Source organism: Elephantulus edwardii, unplaced genomic scaffold (assembly GCF_000299155.1).
Source record: "Elephantulus edwardii isolate Elephantulus edwardi_28Jun2011 unplaced genomic scaffold, EleEdw1.0 scaffold00055, whole genome shotgun sequence".
NCBI lineage: Eukaryota > Metazoa > Chordata > Mammalia > Macroscelidea > Macroscelididae > Elephantulus > Elephantulus edwardii.
In genome coordinates this window covers 7,938,027-7,964,335 of record NW_006399805.1, presented here as the reverse complement: position 1 = coordinate 7,964,335, position 26,309 = coordinate 7,938,027, and the positions used below count along the sequence as shown (strand labels likewise).

The following is a 26,309-nucleotide window of genomic DNA, read 5'->3' as shown; positions in this document are numbered from 1 at the left end:
GAAGAAGTTGCTGCTTAAGACTAACATTTAAATGCATCAATAAGGAACATTTGTAAGCACTAGACATTGTAAAGTGCTCTTCCTTTGACAATTTTTTTAATTCCCTACATCTCTCACATGTTCCCCAGGGAGAATGAAGCAGAAACTTAATGAAAATAAGAAAAAATTTTAGTATGTATTATATATATATGTATATATATATATATATATATATACTACTGTGTGATAGTATTTATTATTCTCAGATATGTAACAAAACGGATTTTTATGCTATTCATGTATTGCATATATAGATTTTTGAAAAGTTTTACTTGTTCACAACAATCGTCTTTTATCATGTGTTTATATGTCTACATGCGTTTACTTAATACGTACATTGTAGGCACTACTGAGCTGAGTACACTCATAGAGACCCTACGAACTGCAGAGCTGAACCGTGACTTATCCTGCGCCATCCTCAGTAGCTCTGACAGTCATTGAACAACTTAGTTCCAAGTCCTGAAATCAATGGAGAAGAAATCATGTTTGCTCAGTAGTTGGGACTATTCAGAGGCCAGAACTTGATTTTTGTCTAAATGACAACTGAAAGTGTTTTGCTCGTTTCAAACTCTAAGAGAACTAACAGAACTTGGGGGAAGGCTCAAGAACACGACGCCGTGTGGAAATAATTAGCAGAGAGAAGGGAGCAGGTTCTCGAGACAATGAGAACTGCTTTCCAGATCCCTGGCTCAGACCAAAACTCATCTGAAGGAAGCTCTACAGACTCACAGGGAGGCTGAGAAAGTCTCACTCTGGTGGGAAGTCCCCTTGGTGAGATGGGAGAGGAATTATCAAAGCATGCTTTATTCCATGGACACTGAGAAGTCCTTAGTCACAACTACAGTGGTTACTCTTGATTTTTATTACAAGTGGGAGATGAGGAAGGGAAATTGAAGCCTGGCCTTTAATTAGTGGAGTCAGAGAATCGTCTGGGGCATGATGCCAATCATTGAGAAGCACCACATGCAAAGCCGCTGAAGTCAAGCTGCCCTGGTTCTTGGTGCCTGCAGTCATTGTAAGACTCCAATACTTTAGCTCCAAAGTCCTGTCAAGCTTTGTAGTAGATTAAATTGTAAGAGAAAAACATAAATGGCAATAATGTGAATTTATAGTTATTGCACTCAGCACCATCAAGTCCATTTTGATTCATTGAGACTCAGTGACAAGGTAGAACCAACTCATGGGGCGTTCTTGGCTGTTACGGGAGCACACCAGGACTTTCTGGGGGTGGATTTGAATTACTAACCTTTCAGTTTGCAGCCATGCACTTAACCACTGCACTACCATGGCTTTTTAGAATTAGTTCTTAATTCAGTGTTAGATACCATTTTTTTTACAAGCCGGCAAAGCAAACATCTTCTAAATTGTGTTCCAAAGATTGTGTTTAAATGTTCTAAAAAGAAACATATTTTTAAAAAACCAAGCAAGTGGCTATATTCTTTACCACTGTTTAATCCAGAGGTCAGTGAAGGAGAATGCTGTTGTTGCCTTAACCTTGAACTTGATTCTCCTGTTCATGAATGCTGGGACCACAGACCCAAGGGCCTAATGACAAGCCCAGGTTAGAAAGACACTTTCTAACCTTTTTTTTTAACCTTTTAACCTTTTTTTTAAACCTTTTTTCTAACCTTTTCTTTTTTGTCCCTTTGACTGTAAGAAAAATCATAGGCCTGAAGTGCTAGTTTGGAATTTTTTTTTTTTAATATGAAAAATGAAGTAGCTGACCCTTGGGTCTGGCAAGGCCACCGTCAGAAGGACTTTTCAATTGCAGACTCTAGTGTCCATGGGAGCAGGGATGGGAGAGACAGGAGTGAACAGCAGGGCACAGGCATCACCAGCCAGCCGTGTCCGTAGCCTCTGGGACTTGTGTCCTCTTCTCCCTTCTGACCTTTCTGTCCTGCCTGTTGCAGTGTGACGGCACCGACCTCACCCCAAAGATTCAGGAGCTGAAGTTCCAGTGTCTAGTATTTTTAAATATACCCAGGTAAGCTCAGCTTGTCTGATTTCCTTAACTAACTGGATATGAGTGATGGTTTGAGATATTCCATTGTCATGTCAGAAGCACTTGAGGCATAAACAGTGAGAACCAGTAAGCGTGGTGGTTTCTGAAAGCTTTCCAGGTCTGATAATTCTGTTCTCGGGCCTGGTCCGTGCGGTGCAGCTGTGAGCGTGTGCCTGTGCCTTAGGACGTCTTTGACTGTATCACTCACATTTTCTTCGATTTCACTGCTCCCCACTTCAATGGCTGACTTGAATCAACTCCTGTTCCCATAAGCCTCCTTCTGCTTTGTTAGGAAGCCTCCCTGCCTGATCTGAATGTGGAGTTGATTCAAAAGCGTTACCAGATGATTGCCTTGGGGGAAGAAAGAGCTTCAATTAGAGTGGCACGCTGTAGCTAGGGTTTCAGCTCTCCCTGGTGCTATTATAGACCTCAGAAGAAAGGGATATTTAAGATTAAATAGTCTCAAATAAGCACATTATCCCGGTGGCATAAAATTAGATAGGCGGTTCCCACACCAAGAGTTAGGAAGGGTGGATGTTTGACCTTTTGTTTTCTGTCCCAGGCCACTCAGACACACAGTCTTGTGAATGTGTTCCGTTTAGAGGAAGTTGGGTGGAAATGAGAGTTCTGTGTGAGTCTCTGGCTGGGGGAAACGTCGGGGAACACTCGGAGGAGTCGGCCACTGTTTTTCTGGAGTATTGGCACCTTAGTCATTTAAGGAGAAGGTCTGGAATCTGAGGGAGAGTTTACCCGCCTTTTTAAATTTGTTTTTGACTGTGTCTTCTTCTCATTTCCTTCCCTCTGGATCCACCTTCCTCTATGTTTTTATTTCCTTTATTTCCTCCTCCCTTTCTAAGCTCAAGGACCCTGGTGATGCTGTGGTAAAAGCATGCGGCCCTTAGCCACTAGGTCAGCAGTTTGAACTCACCAGATGCTCATGGGAGAGCTCTGAGGCTGTTAGCTAAGGACTGCTAGTAAGGACCGCAGCCTTGGAAACGCCGTGGGCAGTTCTCTTCTGTCCTGCAGGGCTCGTAGGAGTCAGAATCAACTCGATGACAGTGGGCCTTTGTGGAGTGGCTCTAGTCCTATAGACAGTGAAACCTGTAAAGGTCACAGCTCAAGGGAACTGCCTTGTTTCTCCAGCTATCACGGATTTTCCATCCTCAGCTTTTCCAGCTCTCATTTTTATTGTTGTTGCAAAGTGCCCTCGAGTCAATGACTCCTCGTGTTGACTTTATGAACTATGACGTATGCCCTATTCCGTGATGCCCTCATGCTTCTGGTCACGCAGTGCTGTCCATGGGCACGCGGTCGCCTGTGACATCTGACATGCTCCCGCACACCGGTACAGCCACCGTGTCAGTCTCCCTTGTTGGAACTCTTCCTCTCTTTGCTAACCATCACCTTGGCCATGATCTCTTTTTCTAAGGACTGGTCCCTCCTGATGCCATGTAGGCGAGACAGAGTTTCAGCATCCTGGCCTTTAAGGAGCTCCTTGGTGACACCTTCCTCTGGCACAGATTCTCTTACAGTCTGCAGGATATCCAATACTTTTCTTAAACCACAATTCAAAGCATCAATTATTCTTTAATCTTCCTGATTCATTGTCCAACTTGGCACCTGAATCAAGCCATGGTATTTTTAGTTGCTTTGTATAAATCTTAAAACGTGTTACTTTTAGTGAAAAAATATTTGCATTTTCCTCCTTTGATGTGTTCCACCTCACCGTGGTCTGGATTTCGCAGGCTTCCCCGTACCCCCCACCCCCTTTCCTCCTCTCGCCTTCTCCCCCTCTCTGTTAGTGCATGTTTCTCCATTGGATCTGTCATGTGCAGTATGCACCCTATCATTTCGCTTTTCTACCAACATGTAAATATTGTTCCCCAAGACCGAATTCCAATACGATGTATAGATAACTCGTGGAAGAGTGCAGAGTGGCCATATGCCAGTCACAGAGGGAGCAGGGCTGCGAGGTAATGGATTTGAAGAGCCACAGCAGGGCACTTCCATGGTCAGTGGTGTCCTGTTTTCATCAGTCAGTGCTTTGGAGATTGTGATAAATCCATTTTCTTTTCTAATAAAGATGCGAATGAAGAGCTGAGAACTATTCTATTTATTATTCAGATTCTTTATAAATTCAGATTATTAATGATTAATCCCTGAAAGCTAGAGCGAGCTAGAACTGCCTTGTTTGTTCAGGTTTTTCATGTTTTCCGTGTTTGTGAGTGTGTGCTCCTTTTCCATCACTCTCCAGTCGTGAAAAATATTTCCATTTTATTTCTCTGGGGCAGGTTCCACCTTACTCAGCTTCCAGCTTTGTCATGTCTTACTGTAGGAGCGACATCCACTTCCGTAATAGCTTGCCTCCAGAAACCCTGTGAACCTGGAGAAGGGATGAAACTCACACAAGTGTTGAGGACTTTCATTCACAGGGTCGCTATGAGTCACCTACGACTCAACAGCACTTAATAACAACTTTATAAGTGTTATTCCTACCAACACATTTGAGAAATACAGAATAAATCTAAATCTACATCTCTCTTCTTGACTCCCTACTCACCCATCATTTCACATGTATGACAAAATGAAAAACATCTAGTGATTATTTTGTGCCTCGATGGCATTCATGGAGCAGAGCAGTAAAGAATGTTGTGTGGAGAGTCATCCCACTGTGGTGGTCAAGGTCATGTGCCACTTGGCCGAGACGTGCTTCTCGGTGGTTTGAGAGATGCCATTTGACAGTCAGATCATGGTGTGGTCCCCTTGTGATCGGATGTGGCTGTCTTCCTCTTCCACCTAATGCCAGTGTTTGCTTAACGACCTGGTTCTTGGAAACACGCTATCATTGAGGAGAGGGTGTAATTCTGATTTTATTCTCGTCTTGCAGATATTGTGCTGGTACAATGCCCTGGGGAAATCCAGGCGACCACCATGACTTTGAACCTCAGCGTCATGATGATGGCTACATTGAAGTCATTGGATTCACCATGGCCTCTCTGGTGAGCAGGGCAGCTTTTCAATGAACTGGAGTGGAATGTCCTCATCGCTAGAGTCATTCATTTCACAGGACTTCGGTCTGTTTCTCGCTCCTGCTTTATCAGCTCACAAACTGTACGCACCGTAGAGCGATGGAGATGGTGATGATGGCGCAGAGTAGGACGAGGTTCAGGTCTGTTGTTCTCAGGGTCATTATGAATGTGGTCCTTGACAGCATCTGACAACAACATGTAACACTGAGTGGCTTAGGGCGTACAGGAATACAATACTGCTCTTTATGCCATCAACAAAACTGATGTTCAATTTTTGGATTTCAGTAAGTGAAGATTAAGTGTTCAGTTTCTTGTTTTTCCTCCCATAATGGAATGCTGCATTGTTATGCTAATTTAAAAAGCATCCCACCACAAAACCCCGTCTTGCACATAGAAATCATGCCATTTTTATTTTTTGTTTACTAAAGGCTTGAGTAGAGAGCTCTGGTGGTGCCATGGTTAAGTGTTTGGCTGTTAATTGAAAAGTGATGGCCCAATTGCGCTAGCTTCTGATGGGGGGGAAGATACCCCAGTCTGCTGCCGTAGAGATCGCTGTTGCGAGTCTCCTTGGTATTGGCAACAACTCATAGTTACCCGACTCTGTGAAACGCAGAGCGTCCTGTGCCCGACCCTGTGCCATCCACAGGATTGCCAACATACTCAAGCCCACTGTTAGTGTTCCTGTGTCGATTCATCTCATTGAAGGGCTTCCTCTCTTTTGTTGATCCACTATCTTTTCCAGGATTTTGTTTTTTCTTCAAGACCTGACCTCTCCTGACAATCTGCCCTAAATAAGTGAGACCACCTTTCACCATTCTTGCCTCTAAAGGGTGCCCTGGCTGCACTTCGTCCAAGGCAGATGTGTTGGTTCATTTGGCAGGCCATTGTATGGTCAGGATTCTTCTCCAACACAACCGTTCAAAGGCATCAGTTGGTCAATCTCTCAGGTTCATTGCCCACCTGGCAGATTCATAGGAAACAACTTAAAAATCCCATGGCTTGGACCAGATATGCCTTGGTCTCATATCTTGCCATTTAACACTTTAAAGAGGTCCTTGACAGGCTTCCTCAATGCAGCACGTCTTTTGATTTTGAGACTGCTGCCACCATGAGTGTTCATTGTGAATGCTCATGAAGGGAAGTTGTGACAACGTCAGTCTTTCTCTCTATCCATCCTGACACGGCTTCCTGGCTGGTGGTGTGGGTCTTTGTTTTCTTAATGTTGAAGTCTCTCTTTTTCATTGCCATCGAGTTGGAACCAACTTGGCTGTTTTCAGACTGTTGAGATAGAATTGATATTTAAGACTTCATTCTTCTTTGGTGAGAAGCTGGATGATATGAAGAAGGATGTAGCTTCAGGATTAGAGGAAGATTAATCAACAGCTTGCATTATGTTGATGACACAACCTTGCTTGCAGAAAGTGAAGAGGACTTGAAGCACTTGCTGCAGAAGATCAAAGCCTATAGCCATCGAGTACAGCCTTGGAAGCCCCAGGACAATGTTACTGTGTTCTATGAGTTGGAATTGCCTCAGTGCCAAAATATTTTAAAGACTTAAGTATGTAGGTAAAAAGAAACTGATCATTTGCATTTACCTTCATCTTGTCCATGGAAGCATGAGATAGGCATGTCTTCTATCGCATAGAGATGACTACAGGAAATGGCCATTCTTGTGACATTAGTGAATACTAAGTATTCATTATTGTATTAGTCACAGACAATAGTAAGACCGCCTAGTATTATAGTTTAGCATAATTGCATTTATAAAGTCAATGTAGATGTGGGTCTAACTCTAACCAGATCTGGTCATATATTTCCACTTATTCTTAAATAATGAGGAGCTAATTAAAAAGTATGATTTCTCATGTAAACCATGCCACAAAATTGGTTTATAACGTGAGTAAAATAATGTTTTTACATTCAACCTTTGGTTACCACTTAGCTGGCTGGACCTATACTTGAAAGCAAACCCATTGCCTTTCTCTTTCTAAACAGACCCACGTAGGTATCTCTTCACTCACCTCAGGGATCTCAGATGTCTTCCCCTTAGTTGTGCAGAGTCCGTGCAGTGTAACAGAATAGCCTATGGTGAGTGTGACAGAAGACCCTCCCTCACCTGAGGTGGCAGGTTGGCTTGGCAAGTTGGTCATCTTGGGAAAGATATGATGCATGTGGTACAAAACCCAGGATCGATGTTGACCAGCATTCCAGAAGAGAAGCTTCTGTAAAGGCCTTTCTTTTTAAAGTGCCTTATGCTTCTGACAGGCAGAGACATTGTTGTTGTTGATTGCCTTTGAGTCAAGCATGACTCATAGCGACCCTACGAACAAAATGCCTGCAAACCCTCTACAACTATCGACATTTATCAAAGTTCATAGAGTTTCCAGAGGCATGTTACTTAGGACCTAATCCAGAGCAAATAGATCCAATTCAGGTAGACTATCTGTGATGATAAATGCATTAAACTGACAAAAACATACTCGTATATACGTATTGAGATATTCACTGATGGAGTGAATATTTATTGAATGTTTGCTGTACCAAGAGGTTCCCAATCTCAGACACTGTTTCCTGGCTCAAGAAGAAGATGGCAGACAATTGGCCATTCCTCCCAAGATCAGAACTGAAATCCCGACCTCGCAGGTCTCTGGATGGTCTAGCCTACTCCACTCCCCTCTTGGTTTCCTACCTCAGGTAGTGTCTCTAGACAAGCATAGCGGAGAACCTTCCTTGCTTGGTTGAACCGCCAAGCCTTTGCACAAAGTCTTTATGATCACTCTCTTTCAAATCATGTTCATCAGCTTCCTGTGATTGCTATGTCTCTAAAGTCTCTACAATGATTCCAAGTATATATCAAGCCCAAATGGGCCCTCTAGACTTAGAGATACTGTTTTGAGTACCTACAAAATCTTTCTTTCTCCCATCCAATTGATGTTGCTATGTGCCATTAAGTTGCCTGCAACTCATAGCGACCCTATGCACAACAGCTCTAAACCTGGATCTATTCTGAGCCAACCTCACTGTCTCAGACATACCTACCCCAACTACCCCAGTCACTGTGTCAATCCATCTTATCCAGGGTCTTTCTATGCTGTTCCTCCACTCTACCGAGCATGACATCCTTCTCGCAGGACCAGTCCCTCCTAGCAACATGCCCAAAGTATGTGAGACAGAGCTTTAAAATTCTTGCCTCCAAAGAGCAAGTTGGTTTCACTCTTTAGGATAAACCTGTTAGTTCTTTTGGCAGTCCATGGTATGTTCAATGTTCTTCTCCAGCACAACAACTCAAAGGCATTTATTCTTTTGCTGATATTCTCAGTCATTGTCTGGTTCTCTGATTCATAGCAAGTAATTATAAAGACTATGGTCTGGATCAGGTGTACCTTGGTCTCTAGTTTGGCATCATTGCTCTTCAGCACTCCAGAGAGGTCCTTGACCACAGATTTTACTAATGCAATTTATCTTTTGATTTCCTGACTGCTGGTGCTAAGAATGTTGACTGTGGATATGAACAAGCTGAAATTGTTAGCAACCGCAATCTCTTCTCCATCTATCATGGTGCTGCCAATTTGCCCAGTGGTGGGGACCAAAAAACCAACAACTCTTTGTTTTCTTGATGTTGAGCTTCAGTCCATACTGAAGACCACACTCTTTGCCTTCTGTAGCAAGAGCACATCAATTGCTAAAATGATACAGATTACTTTTTCCTTGCTTGATAGAACTAATTCAATGCCTGGGAATTAGCCAACAGCAAATGAATAGTTAAATCTGAGATTCTAGTGATTTAAGATTGCTTTTAGGACAGAAACTCCCTCAAACAATGGACTTTACTATGGTTTCTTCAGTATAGTTATGAATAGCACATGTTCTTGAGGTAATATTCTGTTTATTTATCTATCTATTTTTTAATTTATATTTTATTTGACTTCTCATATAATGGTACAGAATTTTTTTCTTTCATTTGGAATGAATTTCCTCTTTTTCAGCCCGTGATTTTACATTTCTTATTATTATTATATTGAATTAAAACTTCTAAAATTTCTTAGCAGGCAAATTATTTGAAAACTCAGACATCTACTGAAGAGGTTTCTATTAGAGCGTGAGTGTCATCATCCATGTGTACTGTGCACGTGTGAGCGCGTTCTCTGTATTTCTTGTGAGTTCTGGCAGTAGTCCTGGGGGTGCTGCGTTGTTAACCCAGAGGTGCTCCGTCTCTGGCCTTTCGAATTCACCAGCAGCTCCTCAGGGCAAAGAAGGGCAATCCCTCACTGTATTTACATCCTCAGAGAACTCAAGGAGGGTCTGCTGAGTCCTTGAATTTGTGTACTTAAAAAGGGTTGCTAATAATGAATAGTATTTTAGAAACAAAGTCTTTTTAATAGTAACTGAAATGTTCAAGATAATTAAAAGTAATAGATTTTTAAGGTCATTAACAACAACTGATAAGTAAACTTACAAAGTAAGTAACTTATAAAGTGTGTTTGATCTTGACATGTGACCCTTTCTGAGACTGTATTCCTGACGACTGAAGCAAAGTCTAAGGAATGGACAATTCAAAGCCTAAAGAATAGTGCTTGCTATGATATTTGAAAGATAATTACCAGACAGTTCTAAGAAAAGGATTGTTTAGGTTAGACTTTTAATTTTATGTTTGCAAATTTCAAAGCCTTCAATTCATACTACTAGTTGAAAGACATTCCTACTGATTAAGAGAAGTCTTCACTGAAAGCTTGGTAACCTGATTACCTCTGTGGATCCTTCACAAGCCACAATCAGGCATTGTAATTAGTACCTTTCCTGCCTATATAGCTGAGGAAATTTTTTTATGTTGAGTCTATTTTTAATTAAAAAAAATTCAAAATTCTGTCAAGCGTTACTCAGTTTGGGGAAGGAGGAGCAGGTGGTGGATTCAAACCATTGACCTTTGGATTAGAGCTGAGCACTTCACCACTGTTCTGCCAGAGTTCCTTTCCAGATATTTTAGTCTTGAAAGTTTTCAAAGGAAGGCAGATGAAGCTTTCTTTTTGTTAATTTACAGATAACTTCATGGATTTGAGGAATTTCTGCTCTACTCTTACATTGTTAAAAGCATTTTTCACTAATGAGAGATGCATTTTATCGAACATTGGTTTTGTACCTATTGATGTGACATGCAGTTTTTCACCTTTATTTTGTTAATATCATAAATTCCCAGCAGGATAAAGTGTGTTTGGTCTTGACGTGTGACCCTTTCTGAGATTGTATTCCATTTTCATCTGAGAGTTGGCCAACGCCACAAGCAACACGCCACCCCTGGTGAAGGAGTCTTCCATCATCACAATAGGCTGTTCTGGTCATCTGGTAAGGTGTTGGGCTGCCAACCCAAAGGCGGGAGGTTCAACCACCAGCTGTTCCATGGGAGAAAGATGAGCAGTCTCCTCCTGAGCAGTTTTCAACCTCGGAAAACCCACTGGTCAGCTCTGAGTCGGTTCTGGCTGGACAGCAGTGACTCAGGCAGTCGGTCAGTTCCACGTGATACAAGTAAACGCATTTGGAAGCCAGGAGATGAGTGGAAGGGGCAATTGTTCGAGTCTGTTTAAAATGAGAAAAACAATGGATTTTGCTCTTAAGCATAAGGTAGAGCGCAGCCAAGTACTAACCAGAGGACTTTTTAAAATGATCAGAAGGGCAGGAGGTGTCTTCAGATAAAGCCCTTTTCTTTTCACTCACCTATACGGTGTGGACCGGAGCCGTGTATCGATCCCGTGACCTATAGGATAGTCACACTAAACAAGAAGACTGTTGGCAAGTAAGGTGAACTTGGCTTTATGGTTTTAGTTGATGTCTTCAATGGCAGCTTATTCTCCATTATATTTTTTTGTTAAGGCTAGAGTAAGGGGAATGGATCTTTTTCTTGCTATTAATCCATCACCTTTTTACGAGTTTCAATACTTGACCCTTGAATTTTTGTTCAAACTTTATTTATAGAATGATATCAGTGGGACTTAGGGACCAAGGTCCACCTGATTGAGGTCATGATCTCAACTGCTTGCTTTGCGTCTGGCAGTTGCACAGTGACTGAAGATGACAGAAGAATCATCAAAGCCTTTGAGCTGTGGTGCTGGAGAGGAGTCCTGAACATACTGTGAACTGCCAAGAGAACAAACAGGTCTTTCCTGAAGAGGGTGAAACCAGGTTGCTCCTTGGAGGCAAGGATTTTGAAGCTCTGTCTACATACTTTGGGCATGTTGTCAGGAGTGACCAATTCTTGGAGAAGGACATCAAGCTTGGAATGGTGGAGAGATAACATAGGAGAGGAAGACCTTGGAGGAGGTAGATTAACAGCGACTGTAACAGTGGAGATAGGTGTATCTGAGATGGTGAGGTTGGCTTAGGATACGGTATATTCAGAATTATTGTTGCTATGAGTTGCAGGTGAGTCGATGGCACATAACATCAAAAACAATCAGTGGGAACCTTACTGTGTTTGTCTGCATTGTTTTCTCATGTCTTATATCTCTAATGTTATGTTCTTGGCTTAGGCCAATGTCAAGACCTCCAGTGTTATGTTGGAAACATTCCTTATAGTGAGCAAAAGGGCCCTTGAAGGACATCCTTAACTTTGTCATGAAGAATGTTTTCTCTAGATGTTATCGCAGACTCTATTAATAAAATGGAAAAGTTACTTTCTGACTCTAGTTCTTAAGAATTCATAATAAGGCTTTGGACTCTAACTTAGTACTGCTTCTTTCAAATAATAAAATGGTTTCTTTTATTTAAAACATTTGAACTCACACCCATGATTATCAAGTCAGTTACAGCTAAGTCCCTCCGCCAGGTTCCTGAGACTGTAAATCTAGTGTTAGTGTTGATTGTCCTCATCACATCTCCGATGATATCTGTCGCTGATGTCTATTGTGGGCAGCTTGTCATAGGAATGAGCTGGGGATCCCGGATGATCGCAGGTGAGGAGGGGAGGGCCCAAAGCTTTGACCTTGTTCCTTGTCCCTCCTCGCTCTTCCTAGCCTTGCTACCCTCTCCTTCTCACGGTGGCTAGGATGAGACCTTGAGAGGTCCAAGGAGGGACAAGATTGAAGGGGTGTGGAGAACAGTAATCCATGAGTAGTACTCTCTGAGAGGGGCCGTTGTCTCGTGGTCTCTAAGAACCAGAGACTCAATGCTTCCCTGATGCCATTCTTCAGTCACTCATGCAAACAGTGCCTTTCTGCTTCTGATATTGACCTTCAAAGCTGCTATGTTTCCCGTAATGTTTCCAGGTGGAGCAGCGCTTGCTACTTCCCTGCACTTGATAAAGCACTGTGAGTCCCATCAAGTTCGAATTGACCCATAGCTGACCCTCCAGCAGGTTTTTGGAGGCTGTTAATTGCATGAGAGGAGATTACCCCTCCTTGTCCTGAGGAGCACCTGGTGGACTTGAACTGCTAGCCTTTGAGATTGCAGTGCAGTTTCTTACCACTGGGTCACCAGAGTTCCCCGAGTAAGCGCTCTAGGTTATAAATCGCTTGAGGAGGTTTCCCGTGCTTGGAAATTAGTCACAGATGGGCTGCAGAAGGTCCTGGGAGGAGCGGAAAGATGTAGAACAAATTCAAAATACTACACAAGACTGGACTGACTGCTCTGATGGAGACTGATGGACCCCCAAAGTCTCGGACCCGTAGACACCCTTCATACCTGGAACTGCGCCCACCCCCAGCAGTCACCTCTCAGCCAGCAGCAGACAGGCTGGGAATGTGAATAACAGCTCCGGGGAGGGATGCACTTCAGAACAGTTAACCACAGGAGAGTGAGATGGCCTTGTTTGTGCAGGAATCAAGCTCAGAAGGCAGAATGGGGCTTCAAGGAAGGGTGAAGGGAAATAAACAGGAACCCAGGGAGAGGAGAGGGGAGGGGAGTGAGGTTAACTGTGAAGGGACTGCAACCTGTCATGAACACAACATTGGTAAATTGTTACCAGGAGGGGGGATTTGCTCTGTAAACTTTCACCCCGACAACAATAAAAAAGGTAAAGAATACTTTTTGTTCTTAGGTGCTGTTGCGTCTGTTCATAGAATGTTCCAGAGTAGAGCTGCACCTTTGTACTTCCTAGGCTGTAACTTTACAGGAACGAGCTTCCAGATCTTTTCTCCCGGGCAGCCAGTGGTGGGTTCAGACCTTCACGTTGTGATCAATCAGTGAGTGCTTAACCATTGTACCACCAGGAGTTCTAAATCTCATTTAGAAGCCATCTTTTTTTCTCCTAAGACACACGTTGTGTACAGACTATCTGTGTTCAAGGACCTCTTATTTTTTTACTTTTATTGTGACTTTAGTGAAAGCTTACCAAAAGTTTGAGTTTTCATCCATTCATTGATATAAAAGCAATCTCAAATTATCTACTTAATGTCTTTCACCTCCTTTCATTCCGTTTAAGGACACTCTAGGGGCATAGTGTGTAGGAAGGTGCACTGATTCAGAAGTGGCTCGTTTGAATCCACCAGCCACTCTACAGTAGGAAGATGGACAGTCTCCTACCTCGATTTCCGGCCTCCAGAAACCTGCTGGAGGGTCAGCTATGGGTCACTATCAACTCAATGCCAATGCTTTTCTGAGTTGGGGGGTGTTGGAGTTATATTTTTCCATTCTATTGAGTATATCAAGGACTGCTAAGAAAACGAACAGGTTTGTCCTGGAGAGGGTGAAGCCAGGCTGCTCCTTGGAGGCAAGGATTCTGAAGCTTCGTCGGACATACTTAGGACATGTTGCAAGGAGGGACCTGTCCTTGGAGAGGAACATCATGTTTGGGAGGGTGGAGGGACAGCACAAAAGAGGAAGACCCTCAATGAGATGGATTGATTCAGTGACTGGGGTAATGGGGGTGGGTGTGTTGGAAACAGTGCAATTGGCACAGGATAGAGCAGGGTTTAGGGCTGTTGTACTTAGGGTCGCTGCGAGTCACAGGCGACTCGACAGCACACAACAACAACAACAGCAACAACAATAACATTTCTGTTGATTATTTTATAGATGTAATAACAGTAAACAGCTTTTATATTAAACCAGGTTGATCAAAGTAAGACTGAAAATACATAAAAGTGAAAAGGGATGGCCGATGAGAATTCATGGCCCTGCTCGTGAAGAGTGTCACATTTTCAGTTCCTTTTTAATTGAGATATATCTCGGTTTCCTGGTATGCTGGGTTCTAACAATCATCAATATTCTCGGCGGCGGCCCTTTGGCTGCACGTGATGGGCCGTGGGACCCAGCTTTGCTCACTCGCTCAGGCCTTAACGCTGTGCTGCCTTTTGACACTTGCTCTTCCAGGCTGCCCTGCAAGTTGGGGGCCATGGGGAGCGGCTGCACCAGTGCCGGGAAGTCATGCTTCTGACCTACAAATCCATCCCCATGCAAGTGGACGGGGAGCCCTGCAGATTGGCCCCGGCCATGATCCGCATCTCCTTGAGGAATCAGGCCAACATGGTGCAGAAGAGCAAGAGGAGAACCTCCATGCCTTTACTCAATGAGTGAGTAGCTCGGGGCCTGCCTGGATCCCCATGGTGGCCTTGGGGAGGACAGCAGAGGCCGTCAGCGTGGTCTGGGGCCGCATTGCGTTGGAAGAGGGGCGGTTTAGAAAGTTCAACAGTCCTTATGAACTTTTCTTCATGTTTATTCACAGTTAGTATAACCTTCTTTTAGAAATGACCACATGCAGGAAAGTTGGTTCTTGAAATACATCTAGTGAGAGAACGAGGAGCTCGTGGGAAGAGTCCCTAAATTATGTGTAGATAGGCGGATTTTTTCAGTTTTGTTTTAAGGAAGGTGTGCTGGTAGCCTCTTCTTCCCTCATCACTTGGAAACTGCTGATTCCCTCCAAAGGCTGGAAGCTGTGTGACCTTTTGCTTCTCAAGGGTTGTCTTTTTCCTAATGTCTCCACTTTGGGGGTCACATCTACACCAACCTTTCCACAGTTTTGCCTTTGTGAACCCATAAGCTTACCACATAGTTTTGCCTTTGTGAACCCATAAACTTTCCCCAGCCCTATTAATGATTCTCTAACCCTTTGCTGTCTTATCTACCCCTAAACAAAACGGGTCCCTCCTTTCTTAGGCATTTTATAAACGTGCTTAATATAAGGTAGTCATGATTTGAGTTTAGCTACTACGTGTTCAAGTAATCGGGTCACCGGTGCTTTAATCCAGCTATTGATTAACACATCTGTTAGGAGTTAAAAAGAGGTGCAGAAAATGAAGATTTGGGGCATCCTTGAGTACCTTCCCTGTATTGTGCCTCCTTGACTAATTCCCCTAAGAAAGGCCTTTTCAGGACAAAGTCTTGGTCATTATTGTCACAGTGAGGTGTCCTCAGAGATGCCTCTGTCTGTGCATGGTGCATGGTTACCTATTTGTCCCAAATGACTGGCTTTCTGGGAGCACCTTGCATTATGGAGCCAACGTGACCATCTGCTGAACTTCTTAGAATAAACCAGTGGCAGTGGGGCCCGAGCTTATTGCCAAAGCTGTATGTTGCCTCTCTCCACGGGGACATGCAAGACAATAAGCCTTACCTCGCTCATCCTCTCGAAGTCTTCTATTCTTAGTGTCTGTCTCCAAGCCTGAGGTTGAGGCGTGAGATCTGGCTTCCTCAGCAATGGTTTGGAGACATGGTTGTATTTCTTGCTGTGTCTACATTTTGCAGTTTATAAAATGCTTTGCTCATTCCTGATGCTTTTGACGCTTCCCTTCCTCTCTGCCTTGGATATTTGTATATTCAGCCGTCTGTTAGGTTTGATATACAATTGCTGTGTTTCTAAGTCTAAAACGGGGAGAGAGTGACAGCAATTGGATGCAGTTCACCAGCTTCCCTAGTCCCACTGCAGCCAAAGGTGAGCTGTGGTTTGGGGACCATGAGTCCCAGGTGTTGAGTTTAAACTCTTGCCCTTGAGAAAGAATTTCTATTAGCTCAGTACCCAAACTGTTGAGGCTTGGGCTTCCTTCACATATGAAAATCATTATGGTTGTTCTATTCACATGCTCATGGCATGTGTGACATATGATACATGTGACGTGATAGGGTTTCAGTTCACGTGTTCCCAAAGGTGCAGTCCTCTCCACCAGGGGGCAGTGATGCACGCATGCAGGCAGCCTCAAGCCAGTGAAAAAAGCTGTGAAGTGTTGTTCCAGCACAAAGGAGGAGACTGCCCATCCTTCTCCAGCAGAGCAGTGGACTTGAACAGTGCGCATTAGGGATTGCAGCACAGCTTCCTACCACTGGGCCACCAGAGCTCCCTGTGTGAGATGATCATAAACTCTAACCTTAGCTCATTGCCATCAAATCAGCACTGACTCACAGCTGACCCTCCAGAGAGTTTTCAGAGGCTGGTCATCAGAAGGGGGGAAAGTGCTCATCTTTCTCCCGAAGAACAACTGAAAAGAGTCACACTTTTGGTAGATCCAGCCCTTTGGGTGGGCAGTGCAGCCCCTTGTCCGCTCGGCCACTGGAGCTTTCTAAGAAAAATCACTACACATGTTTTAAGAAAACAAATACAGAGAACATGTCTTCCAGAACGATGGCAGAAAGTCACCATGTCCACACACTCAGGCTTCCTTCTGTTTGATTTTTCTCTTTTCTCCCTACCTCATTAAGGGAGAAAAGAGAACTGCTTTGAAATAGCATCAGAATTCTAGTTTTAGGGCCTGTGTGTGTCTAAAAGCCTGGTGGTGCGGTGCTTAAGAAGCTTGACCGTGAACAAAAGGTGGGTATCTGAAGCTGAAGAGCTGCTGTGCTGGAGAAAGATATGGCTGTCTGTTTCGGGCTTCGGAGGCCCCTTGGGGCAGCCCTCCTCTGTCCTGTAGGGTCCCCGGGAGTCAGAGTCCACTCAGCAGCAGTGGGCTCGGTTGCAGTTTCTTTTTCATTTATTGAGGTCTCAATCAGAAGACGATAACTCTGCATTCTGTCTTAATGGATCTCTTCCTTTCACGCCCAAGCTCATGTGAGTATTTGAGATTCCAGCTCTGTAGGTGCCCAGACTCTCCTTTCCCCTTGAATGTTGGTGTTCCTGGGGGAGCTCCCAGGAGAGGTTAGGACCAGGCTCAGGCAGCACATCTGACATCTTTATCTGCATAGCCCATTGTTGTCGTTCTTCTTGTTGTTACTGTTGAGTTGGAACCAACTCAGAGCTGACCCTCCAACGGGTTTTCAGAGGCTGCAAGTTGCATGGGAGGAGATCCCCATTGTTGGCCCAAGGAGCACCTGGTAGATTTGAACCACCTGCCTTTGGGTTGAACCCTTATCCTTGAGGCAACCAGAGTTTCCCTAGAAACTCATGTGCTAAGAGCTCGCTCTGTGTGATTCTACTCTATTGCTGGCCACGTCAGACACCTCCACTTCACGTAGGCCAGCTGCCACGCTCTCAGAAATCTCCCTTCACATTGTTACTCAGACCTTCAGGTCTCACAGGACCTCTCTCCTCCACTAGACCGCACCATCAGCCCCAATACGTGCACCCTCTTGAGAGCACCATCACCGAGATGTGCTCCTGTGCATGGCCCACTCCCAGTGTCACTGCCCTGGACAGACGAGCTTCCCCTGGATTTTAGCTAGCACCGCCTTTCCCGGACCGGGAAGCCTTCTCCTCCCTGGTATTGATACCAGACATTGATGGTTGCTTCCTTCACCCTCTGCCCATGCTCGGGGAGACCTTGCTGGGCCTGGGACCGTAGCCCGTGGCTTAGCTGTCATGGCTTCGCTTTTCTGTTGCTCTTTGTGTGATGTCCACCTGATCCCTCACGTAACGTCCAAGAGTCTGTTGAAATATCATTTGTCCTCAGAATCCTTTCCAACTCACATCTGGTCATTTGATGTCCTTCTCTCTGCTCCATAACCACAGCAGAACCACTGGGTCCTTAGGTCCCTGCCAAAGAGCCCTCTGTGGGAGGGATGCCCTGCGCTTTTGCAGTGGTTGTTAGAGGCGTGAGAGTTGTGAGTACAACTGTAGCGAATAAATGACTTCCCCAGAAATCCGCTCTAGAAAGCTGTCTGTTCCAGTTCCCAGGAATGATATACAAAATAGACCAAGGCTGCTGTTGCTGTGTCCCGTCTAGTCAGAACTGACCCAGACAACCTTGCGGGACAGTAGAACTGCCCGTGGGTCAGCGAGGCCAGCATCTGTATGTTGGCAGGCTGCCGTGGCTTTCTTCCTCAGAGCTACTGATGGATTAGAACTTCTGACCTTGCTTAACCATTGCTCCACATAAGACAACTGCAAGACCCTTAAAAAAAATGACAGTAATACTGAAATAAGATAGACAGAGCTTGGCCATATCTCAGGATAACATGTGGAAGGTAAATACATATTAGTTTCATGAGTGTGTCTCCCAGGTCTCTGGAATCCCCTGAGGAACTGGTAAACCCTGGCCGTCATGGTGCCACTTGGCCTTCCTTTATGGAGGATGCTCTGGTCTAGAATCATGTTCTCTGCCTTCCTGTGGGAACCAGATGGGTGGGCCTTCTTGGGCCCATGGGCTCTGCCCATCACAGGAACACAAGTGTGTCTCCATGGTTCTTGAAACTACTCAGAATATTAATTCCAGTTCACCTTCCCCGCCCCAAATGACAGTTGAGGACCTCTATCTAGGATTAGTAGTCCCTGAACATGGCAAACAGTGAACATCTGCAGAAGCTGACTAAAAAGATTGATGACTTAAATGCAACCGTAGGCACCTCAGAAGAAAGGCCTGGCCACCTGCTTCTAAGGATTTAGCCTTTACAAAGCACGTGAAGCACAATTCTACTTTGATACACCCCTGCACCCTGTGAGTCAGAACTGACTAGAAGGCGGCTGGCTGGCTGCTTCTCAGTCTGCACTCATATCTGATTGCTATCAAAGCCAGAGAACCCTGTGCTCGCAATTGGAAAAGCTCCTTTCCGGAAGTCAGAAATGCAACGTACTTCCAGCATCTTAGGATAACTCTTGCCCTAAATTCATGGTCATGAAGGCTGCACTGTAAGTGGTCGGTTGGTTACCCAGTGCTGCTGTAAGAGAGGAAGTGGAGGTGGATGGCCGGCACACAGACCTCTAGGGCCGGACATGTTGGAGGCATGGAGGCGCAGTGGAGGCGCGGAGGCTCGGTTCAGAGCGCCGCTCAGTGGAAGGCTCTCTCTCTGTGTCCCTTGGTTCTAGGAGCTTCCCAGCGCAGGAGCCCCGACCCGCAGGACTCTCTCCAGCCCCGGCTCTTCTCTCTTGGTGGTACCGAGTCTACCCTCCCTTCCCCCTTCCCCGCTTTCCTCCACTTTTATCTTTCCTGAGATAAAAGACTACACAAGCTACAGCTCAAGAAATTCCCTGACATCAGATCAGGGCTGTGAGGGGCTTATCTTGCACCCACTCCTTAATGCCTTTACAGCTGTGGCCCATCAGATCACGAGGACCCATTACATCGCATTGCTAGTTACGTACAGCTGATTTAATGTAGTCCAATCCATGGTCCATGGCAGTGTCCATCCATGGTAGGCTTTGTAGCTGGCTGACTTTGACGTGAGCTCCTGGTTCTAGCCACCCCAGCTGCTGAGTAGTGTTGGCTGCAGGTGATGCCCTCTGAGACCCTCAGGGCGGGCACAGCCTGGAATAGGTGCTCACTCCTGGCATTTACGCCCGGGTGAGTCTGTGCCCAGGAGAGGTGGGATCGGGGAGCTAAGTCTGCTGCTGTTACAGCAGAACTTTCCCTGAGCCTGTGAGAGAGCAGAGGGAAGCAGAAAGTGACAGAGAAGAACTTGGGCAGTTTCCTAAACTACAACTCATGCCATCAAGGGCTCGCCCTTGATAAAGGAGAAAAGTCCGTGTGTTCCTGTTTCTTACAAGGATACAGGTGGGATGAAGGCCTCACCGTGATGAAATCATGCCCCCTTTGGATCCTTAGTGGTGCAATGGTAGAAGCACTCAGCTGCCAATCAGAAGGCCGATAATTCCCTCCTCGGGAGACAGATGAGGCATCTGCTTCTGTGAAGACAGACTTAGAAACACAGCAGGCAGTTGCCCTCTGTCCTGCCGGGCCCCAGGAGCTGGAATCGGCTCCCAGGCAGCAGCTTGGAGTTCCTAAGAAGCCTTTGCTGTTGAACAAAAGGAAGTTGGAATTTGTGTAACGTCAGAAATGCTTTGTCATTCTACTCCTGTCAAGACGTTTGTCTTCTGCCCAGAATGATACTAAGGCCAGACTCTCGACTTCCAGAGGAGTCATCAGGGTTCAGGGGAAGGTCTCAAGTGACCTTTTATCTCCAAAATACACTTCCTGCACCAGCCTAGCCCTCTGCATGGCTCTGTGTGTGTGTGTGTGTGTGTGTGTGTGTGTGTGTGTGTGTGTGCAGGTGTGTGCATGAGGGCGTATGTGTGTAGATGCATGTGTGTGCATGTGTGCAGCATGCATGTGCCCACGTGTGTATGTGGGGATGTGTGAACACAAGGACACACACATGGGTATGATCACATGTATGTGCATGTGTGTGAATGTGTGAGGCATGCATGTGCCCAAGTGTGTACATGGGAAGGTGTGGACACATGTGTATATGATCTCATATGTGTGCATGTGTGTGAATGTGTGAGGCATGCATGTGCCCAAGTGTGTACATGGGAAGGTGTGGACACATGTGTATATGATCTCATATGTGTGCATGTGTGTGAATGTGTGCAGCATGTGTGTGCATGAGCGTGTATGTGGGGATATGTGGACACATGGACTCACAGGTAGGTATGATCACTTGTATGTGCACGTGTGTGTGTGGCTGCATGTGCCTGAGCGTGTACATGGAGAGGTGTGGACACGTGGACACACACGTGGATGTGTGGGTGTGGGCGTGTGCACGTGCACACGAGTGTGTATGTGGCTGTCTGTGCATGTGACTCTGGGGGTGCGTGTATGTGTTTTGTTGCATGAATGTAGGCGTGCTTGCCTGTATGCGTGTGGGAGGAGAGGGCATGAGCTCTCTCCCAATCTGGGTGAACAGGAAGCCAGGAGGGGCTCAGGAAGCACCCCAGAAGCCAGCACCCCTGTAACCCTGGCCCCGCAGGCAGAGCTCGGAGCCCACCTGCCCGCACAGGCTCGCCCGGCCCTCGCTCTGTGGCCACCAGAGTCTGCCCTGTCCATGTGTCACGCTGGCTTCGTCACGCCCACCTGCTTTTTGGATGACTTCTGTGGCTGCCTTTGTTTTCTTTTTCATCTGGCTTGCTGTTGGGTGGAGCACTCATTCGATTTCTGTTTAAATTGTCTCTGTCTCTCTCTCTCCCCCGCGTGCCCCTTGTCTGTCCGCTGTGTGCTCGCTCATTCCCCGCCCTCTAGCATCCACCAGGTGCAGTCTGCGGACCTGCGCAGAGTCTCGGCTCCCCCGGGCTCCTTCTCCATGTGAGTACCAGCGCGCGAGCTCGGGTCTTCTCTCCTCCCCAGGGCTCAGGACCGAGGAGGCCGCCAGTGGACGTGCTTTCTCTCCTCCTCTGCCTCTTCTGTGACCTGAGGTGGAGCTGGGAGGTGCCCCTGTTCTAAGAGACTTAAGGACTTTAGTTTCAGATCAAATGCTTGGAGGCCCATGATGTGGGGGACTATATAGATATATATAGTTCGGTAGAAAGCACTATTTATGGAAATGTCATGATGCCATCAGGCTGCTCCGTGATCAAGGCCTCAAGGGGCGTTGAGGGAGTGCCCACCATGGACTCCTGGTGGATCTGGTAAACTCCGGGTGGAGCTGTGCATGTCTGTCCATGCAGACACCGTGGCGTTGGTAGCACATGAATGTCCGGGAACTGCAGCAAGCTAAGGCTTGATCTGAGAGGAATCCTGCTGTGTTAGTTTCCAATAACATATGACCATAGGTAAACTGCTGGACTTTGTTTAACTGAAGGTATCCCGTGACCTTTTCAACAGGACAAAACAAAGCAAAAAGATGCTTCCTGTTAAATTGTGTTCGGTGGAGCTTCCTGAATTATTAGAGCAAGTCCTGACTGAATCTACAAGATGAACCGATTTCTTAGTAAGGACCTTGGTAAAGGGCATTCACGAGGGCACATGGTGCAATCAGTAGTTTATGCCAAACGCTCCAACTACCAACTTCTATTTAGCTAGTGTATGTGTGTGTGTGTGTGAGAGAGAGAGAGAGAGAGAGAGAATTGTCAAACACCTTTGACTATTTTTTAGGGTGTTCCAGGACCCTTTTGGCTTTGAATGACCCCCTGTAACAGGAGGCTTCTTTTGCCTCCTGCTCCTTCCCCCACGAAATGATTGAGGGTGACGACCCACACCCAGTTCGTTTACTGGTCTTCCTGCAGGAAGCAGGGTCCCCTGCTTTTGACGCTCCGTGAGGCCTGGCTCAGCCAGCTTTCTGGCCTTTCCTTGCTGCTTCTCAGAGACCACATCTTTACAAACAGAAGGCTTGTGGCAGTGCTGCCTTGAGCAAGCGTGTCGCCTCATTTCCTCAGCGGTGTGTGTTCACTTTGTGTCTCTGTCACATTTTGATAATCCCCATAATATGGCGAATGTTTTTACAATGCTTTCGAACACTTAACAGACTTGAGAGAACCGTAAACACTCCTTTCAATGCACTGAGAGAACAAAAGCAAAACCCAACCAGACCCTCTACTGCATTGAGCTGATGCACACTGTGAGCCCCTCTACCTGCCTTCTGAGGCCGCGACACTTGGCAGGAGGAGAGTGTCTCTTCTCCTGACAGCACCTGGTGAGTTGGAACTCCAGACTTTTCCCTTAGTACCCTAACACGTAACACACCGCACAACCAGGGAATGCCTTACTGCAGTACACATGCTATTTCGAAGTGTGAAGCAAAATCTGCAGTATTTCCAAGGCCCACCTTGGAGTACAGAAGTAACTTGTGGTTGCTGTGAAGCTGAACACTGACACTGGTGTGTCAAATGCAATAATGGTTACCCATGGTGGACAGTGTTGGGTGGAGCTCCCTGATTAAAACAAGCTTGGAAGCAGGAGTGGCATCCACTTCGGTAAAGAGCTTGCCTCTGGAAACTATGAACCTGGAGAAAGGATGAAAGTCACACAAGTGTCGAGGACTTTTGTTCATAGGGTCGCTCTAAGTCCTCTACAACTCAATGGCACTTAACAATAACAACCACAGTCTGTTCAGAGGTCAGCAGAGCACATACTCACCCTGGAGAAGTGATGCCCACAGATAGCTGTATTCTGTTGTCTAGTGTACAGCTCTGGTGGCCTAGTGATAGAAAGTTGCACTGTAGTCCCAGTGGCATGTGGTTCAAATACACCAGCCTCTCTGTGGGAGGAGGACGGGCAGTCAGATTGACTGCTCTGAAAACTCACTCTAGGAATAACTATGAGTTGGTTCAACTAGATGACACACACAACAACAGTCTAGTGAAGATACATTGCAACAAGCACACCTAGCTGTTGTTTCCAACAAATGAATGACATTTCATTATGTGCTTAATATTAAACTTGTTTTAAAATATTTAATACACATAAAAATAACTATTTGTCGCATATCTTGACACCCATGGACTGCGCAAAGGACAGACAAATCCACCTTGGAGGAAGGGCAGCCAGGACACTCCTTGGAGGCCAGGGTGGTGACACTCCTTCCTGCACGGTTTGGACATGTTGTCAGCAGTGGTCAGTCCTTGGGGAAAGACGTCATGCTGGGGAAGATAGAAGGCCAGAGAAAGAGAGGAGGACCCTCCCCAAGAAGGACTGACACAGTGACTTTTGACAATGGCCTTGAGCATGCCAGAGTTCGTGAGGATGGTGAAGATTAGGGCAGACTTCCAATCTGATGTTCATGCAGTTGTGGTTGAGCGGATGACACATAATAAAAACAACGTGCATTTTAGCCCACGTAGAGGTCTGTATCCTGAGAGAAAGACTGGGTGGTCTCCCTCTGAAAAATCAGCAGCTGGACACCTGCGAGCACACACACCTGTGCATGAGACACGCGTTGGACTTGACTAGACAGCCACGTGGTTTGTTTTAGACACACAGAATCACCGTCATAATCAGGAGACAGCAAAGCCCCCTCACCCTTGAAAGCTCCCCGGCATCTATTCCCTGTCACACTCCGTGACTCTGTGGCCACTACTGACCGCTACAGTTTTTTATTTTGAAGAATGTCATGTAAATGGATTCACATAATGTGTAACTTTATGCAGCTAGCTTCTCTGACTCAACACAACGTCTTTGAGAATTGTTGAAGTTGTTGCGTGTGGCCATAGCTTGTTGCTGGCTATTGCAGAGTGTCATTGTGTCATGCGGATGCTTCATAGATTGTTACCTGCTGTCCAGTGAAGGACATCCTGATTCATTCCAATTTGAGGGCATTATCAATACAGCTGCAGTTAAATATTGTCCAGCAGGTTATATCTAATATAAGTTTCTCTAGTTTTAGCAGGTAGGAGTCTAAGATAAATACCAAAGGATCTGTTTCTGTGTCATATGGTAAGCCTGTAAAGAACTTTTTTTTGTTGCGTTGTGTGTTTTTTTCTTTTTTAAAAAATAATTATAACGAAACTTTACAGAGACTTTAGATTTCCTTCCATTCATTCATTGTTGTGTTTTTCTCCCTGCTCACCCCTCCCCCCCAATTCGTTCTTCTCTTTGAAAAGTAAAAGAAAAATTCTTTCATTGTTTTACACTCCCTCCCCCCAAGTCCACTCCACTGTGCAGCCTTCGTTCTGGACTCTGTCATGACAATAATACCTAATCATATATACCTTTTAAACAGTTCTCTCCCTTATCTGTTTCAATATGGTATACATCATTCTTCCCCTCATTCTTTGTCTTTTCACAACCCTGATGTCAAGTCCCGTTTTACAATAGTGGTCCTATGCGATATTTTTCCTTTTGTGACTGAGATATTTCACTCAGCATAATGTCCTCCAGGGTCACCCATTTTGTATAATATTTCATGAGTTCTGTGTTTTTCATTGCTGCATAGTATTCCATTGTGTGACTATACCACAGCTTCTCTATCCATTCGTTTGTTGATGGGCACTTAGGTTGTTTCCAGCTCTTTGCTATTGCGAACAAAGCCGTGATAAACATGAATGTGCATATATCTACTTGGGTTGGCGGTTACGGTTCCCTTAGGAATAAACAACTGCTTAAGAAGTTGACACACTATTTTCAGAATAGTTGCACCATCTATTTTTGTTACCAGTAACCAGGATTTCAGTTGCCCTGTGTCCCTGCTAGCACCTAGTACAGCTAGCATTTGAAAGTGTTAACCTTGTCCTAAGGCGGTATCTTATCGTTGTTTCCCCTGATGGCAATGACACATCTCCATAGCCTCGTTTGCTCCTTCACCTGCTCTTTGTGAAGGACCTCTCTCAGTCACTTGCCCATGGCCAAACAATAGTTTTCTTCCTATTGAGTTTTTATTTTAAGGATCTATGTCAGATAAGTGATTTATGTTTTATTTTCTTTTAATGTGCCTTTTGAAGCATGCTGGAGGTATGATAGTTAAAGCGCTCAGCTGCAAACTGAAAAATTGGTGGGTTTGAATCCACCAGTCGCCATGCAGAAGAGCACTGGGTAGTGAGGTTCATGAAGACTCCCGGCCTCAGGCACCCCGTGAGTCGGTGGTGCTGTGTGCTGCGGGGTCGCTGTGGGTCAGAATGGGCTCGAGGCAGTGGGGTGCTGGAGGGGTCCTTCTGTCTCTCATTTTCTTACAGTCTCTTTGTAATTACAGTTTTCACTGTAACAAGGTCGTAATTATAGAACTTTGATGAAGTCAGAACCATGTGTTTGTGTGCACGTTGGTTTACAGTTGTTTTTTGGTGTCACATCCATCAACCTTTTATCCAATTTCTTCTAAAAAGTTCTAGCCCTCTATTTGATACTTTGATCTGTGTTCTGGTTTTAGTTAAATTTAATGTAAGATATGAAGCCTTGTTTATAGATGTCTCTTTTAATATAGCCTGTTTTTAGACTTTGTTCTGTAGACTAAATATTAGATTGAGCCTGTTTACATTGATATGTTAATCTAGAGTTAATGATTGTGAATTTAAAATTAACCTTACAGCATTAAGTTTCTATTTTCTATGCATTATCTAAGAAGTTAAATCTATCCTGGGAAAATTACATTTTTGATACCATGCCAGCATTGGAACGAATTAAGATTTATTAAAAGCAAATCTTGCCTTGAAAAAAAAAAAGATATAAATCCTTGGTCAAGGTTCTTTCTTCTTCTTCTCCCCCCCCCCCCCCCTCCCCAATCTATATGGCCAGTTGTTCAAATACCAT

At 45.2% G+C, this 26,309-nt stretch overlaps 1 protein-coding gene across 1 annotated transcript in view; it reads left to right on the top strand.

Annotated features, from left to right (window-relative positions):
* The window catches only part of DGKI (diacylglycerol kinase, iota), a 341,252-nt gene that overhangs the window by 159,805 nt on the left and 155,138 nt on the right, over positions 1-26,309 (top strand). Inside the window, exons 18-21 of the mRNA XM_006887211.1 lie at positions 1,950-2,023; positions 4,929-5,040; positions 14,371-14,570; positions 21,375-21,437. Coding sequence (XP_006887273.1) covers positions 1,950-2,023; positions 4,929-5,040; positions 14,371-14,570; positions 21,375-21,437 — 449 coding nt within the window. The remainder of the gene's footprint in view (positions 1-1,949; positions 2,024-4,928; positions 5,041-14,370; positions 14,571-21,374; positions 21,438-26,309) is intronic.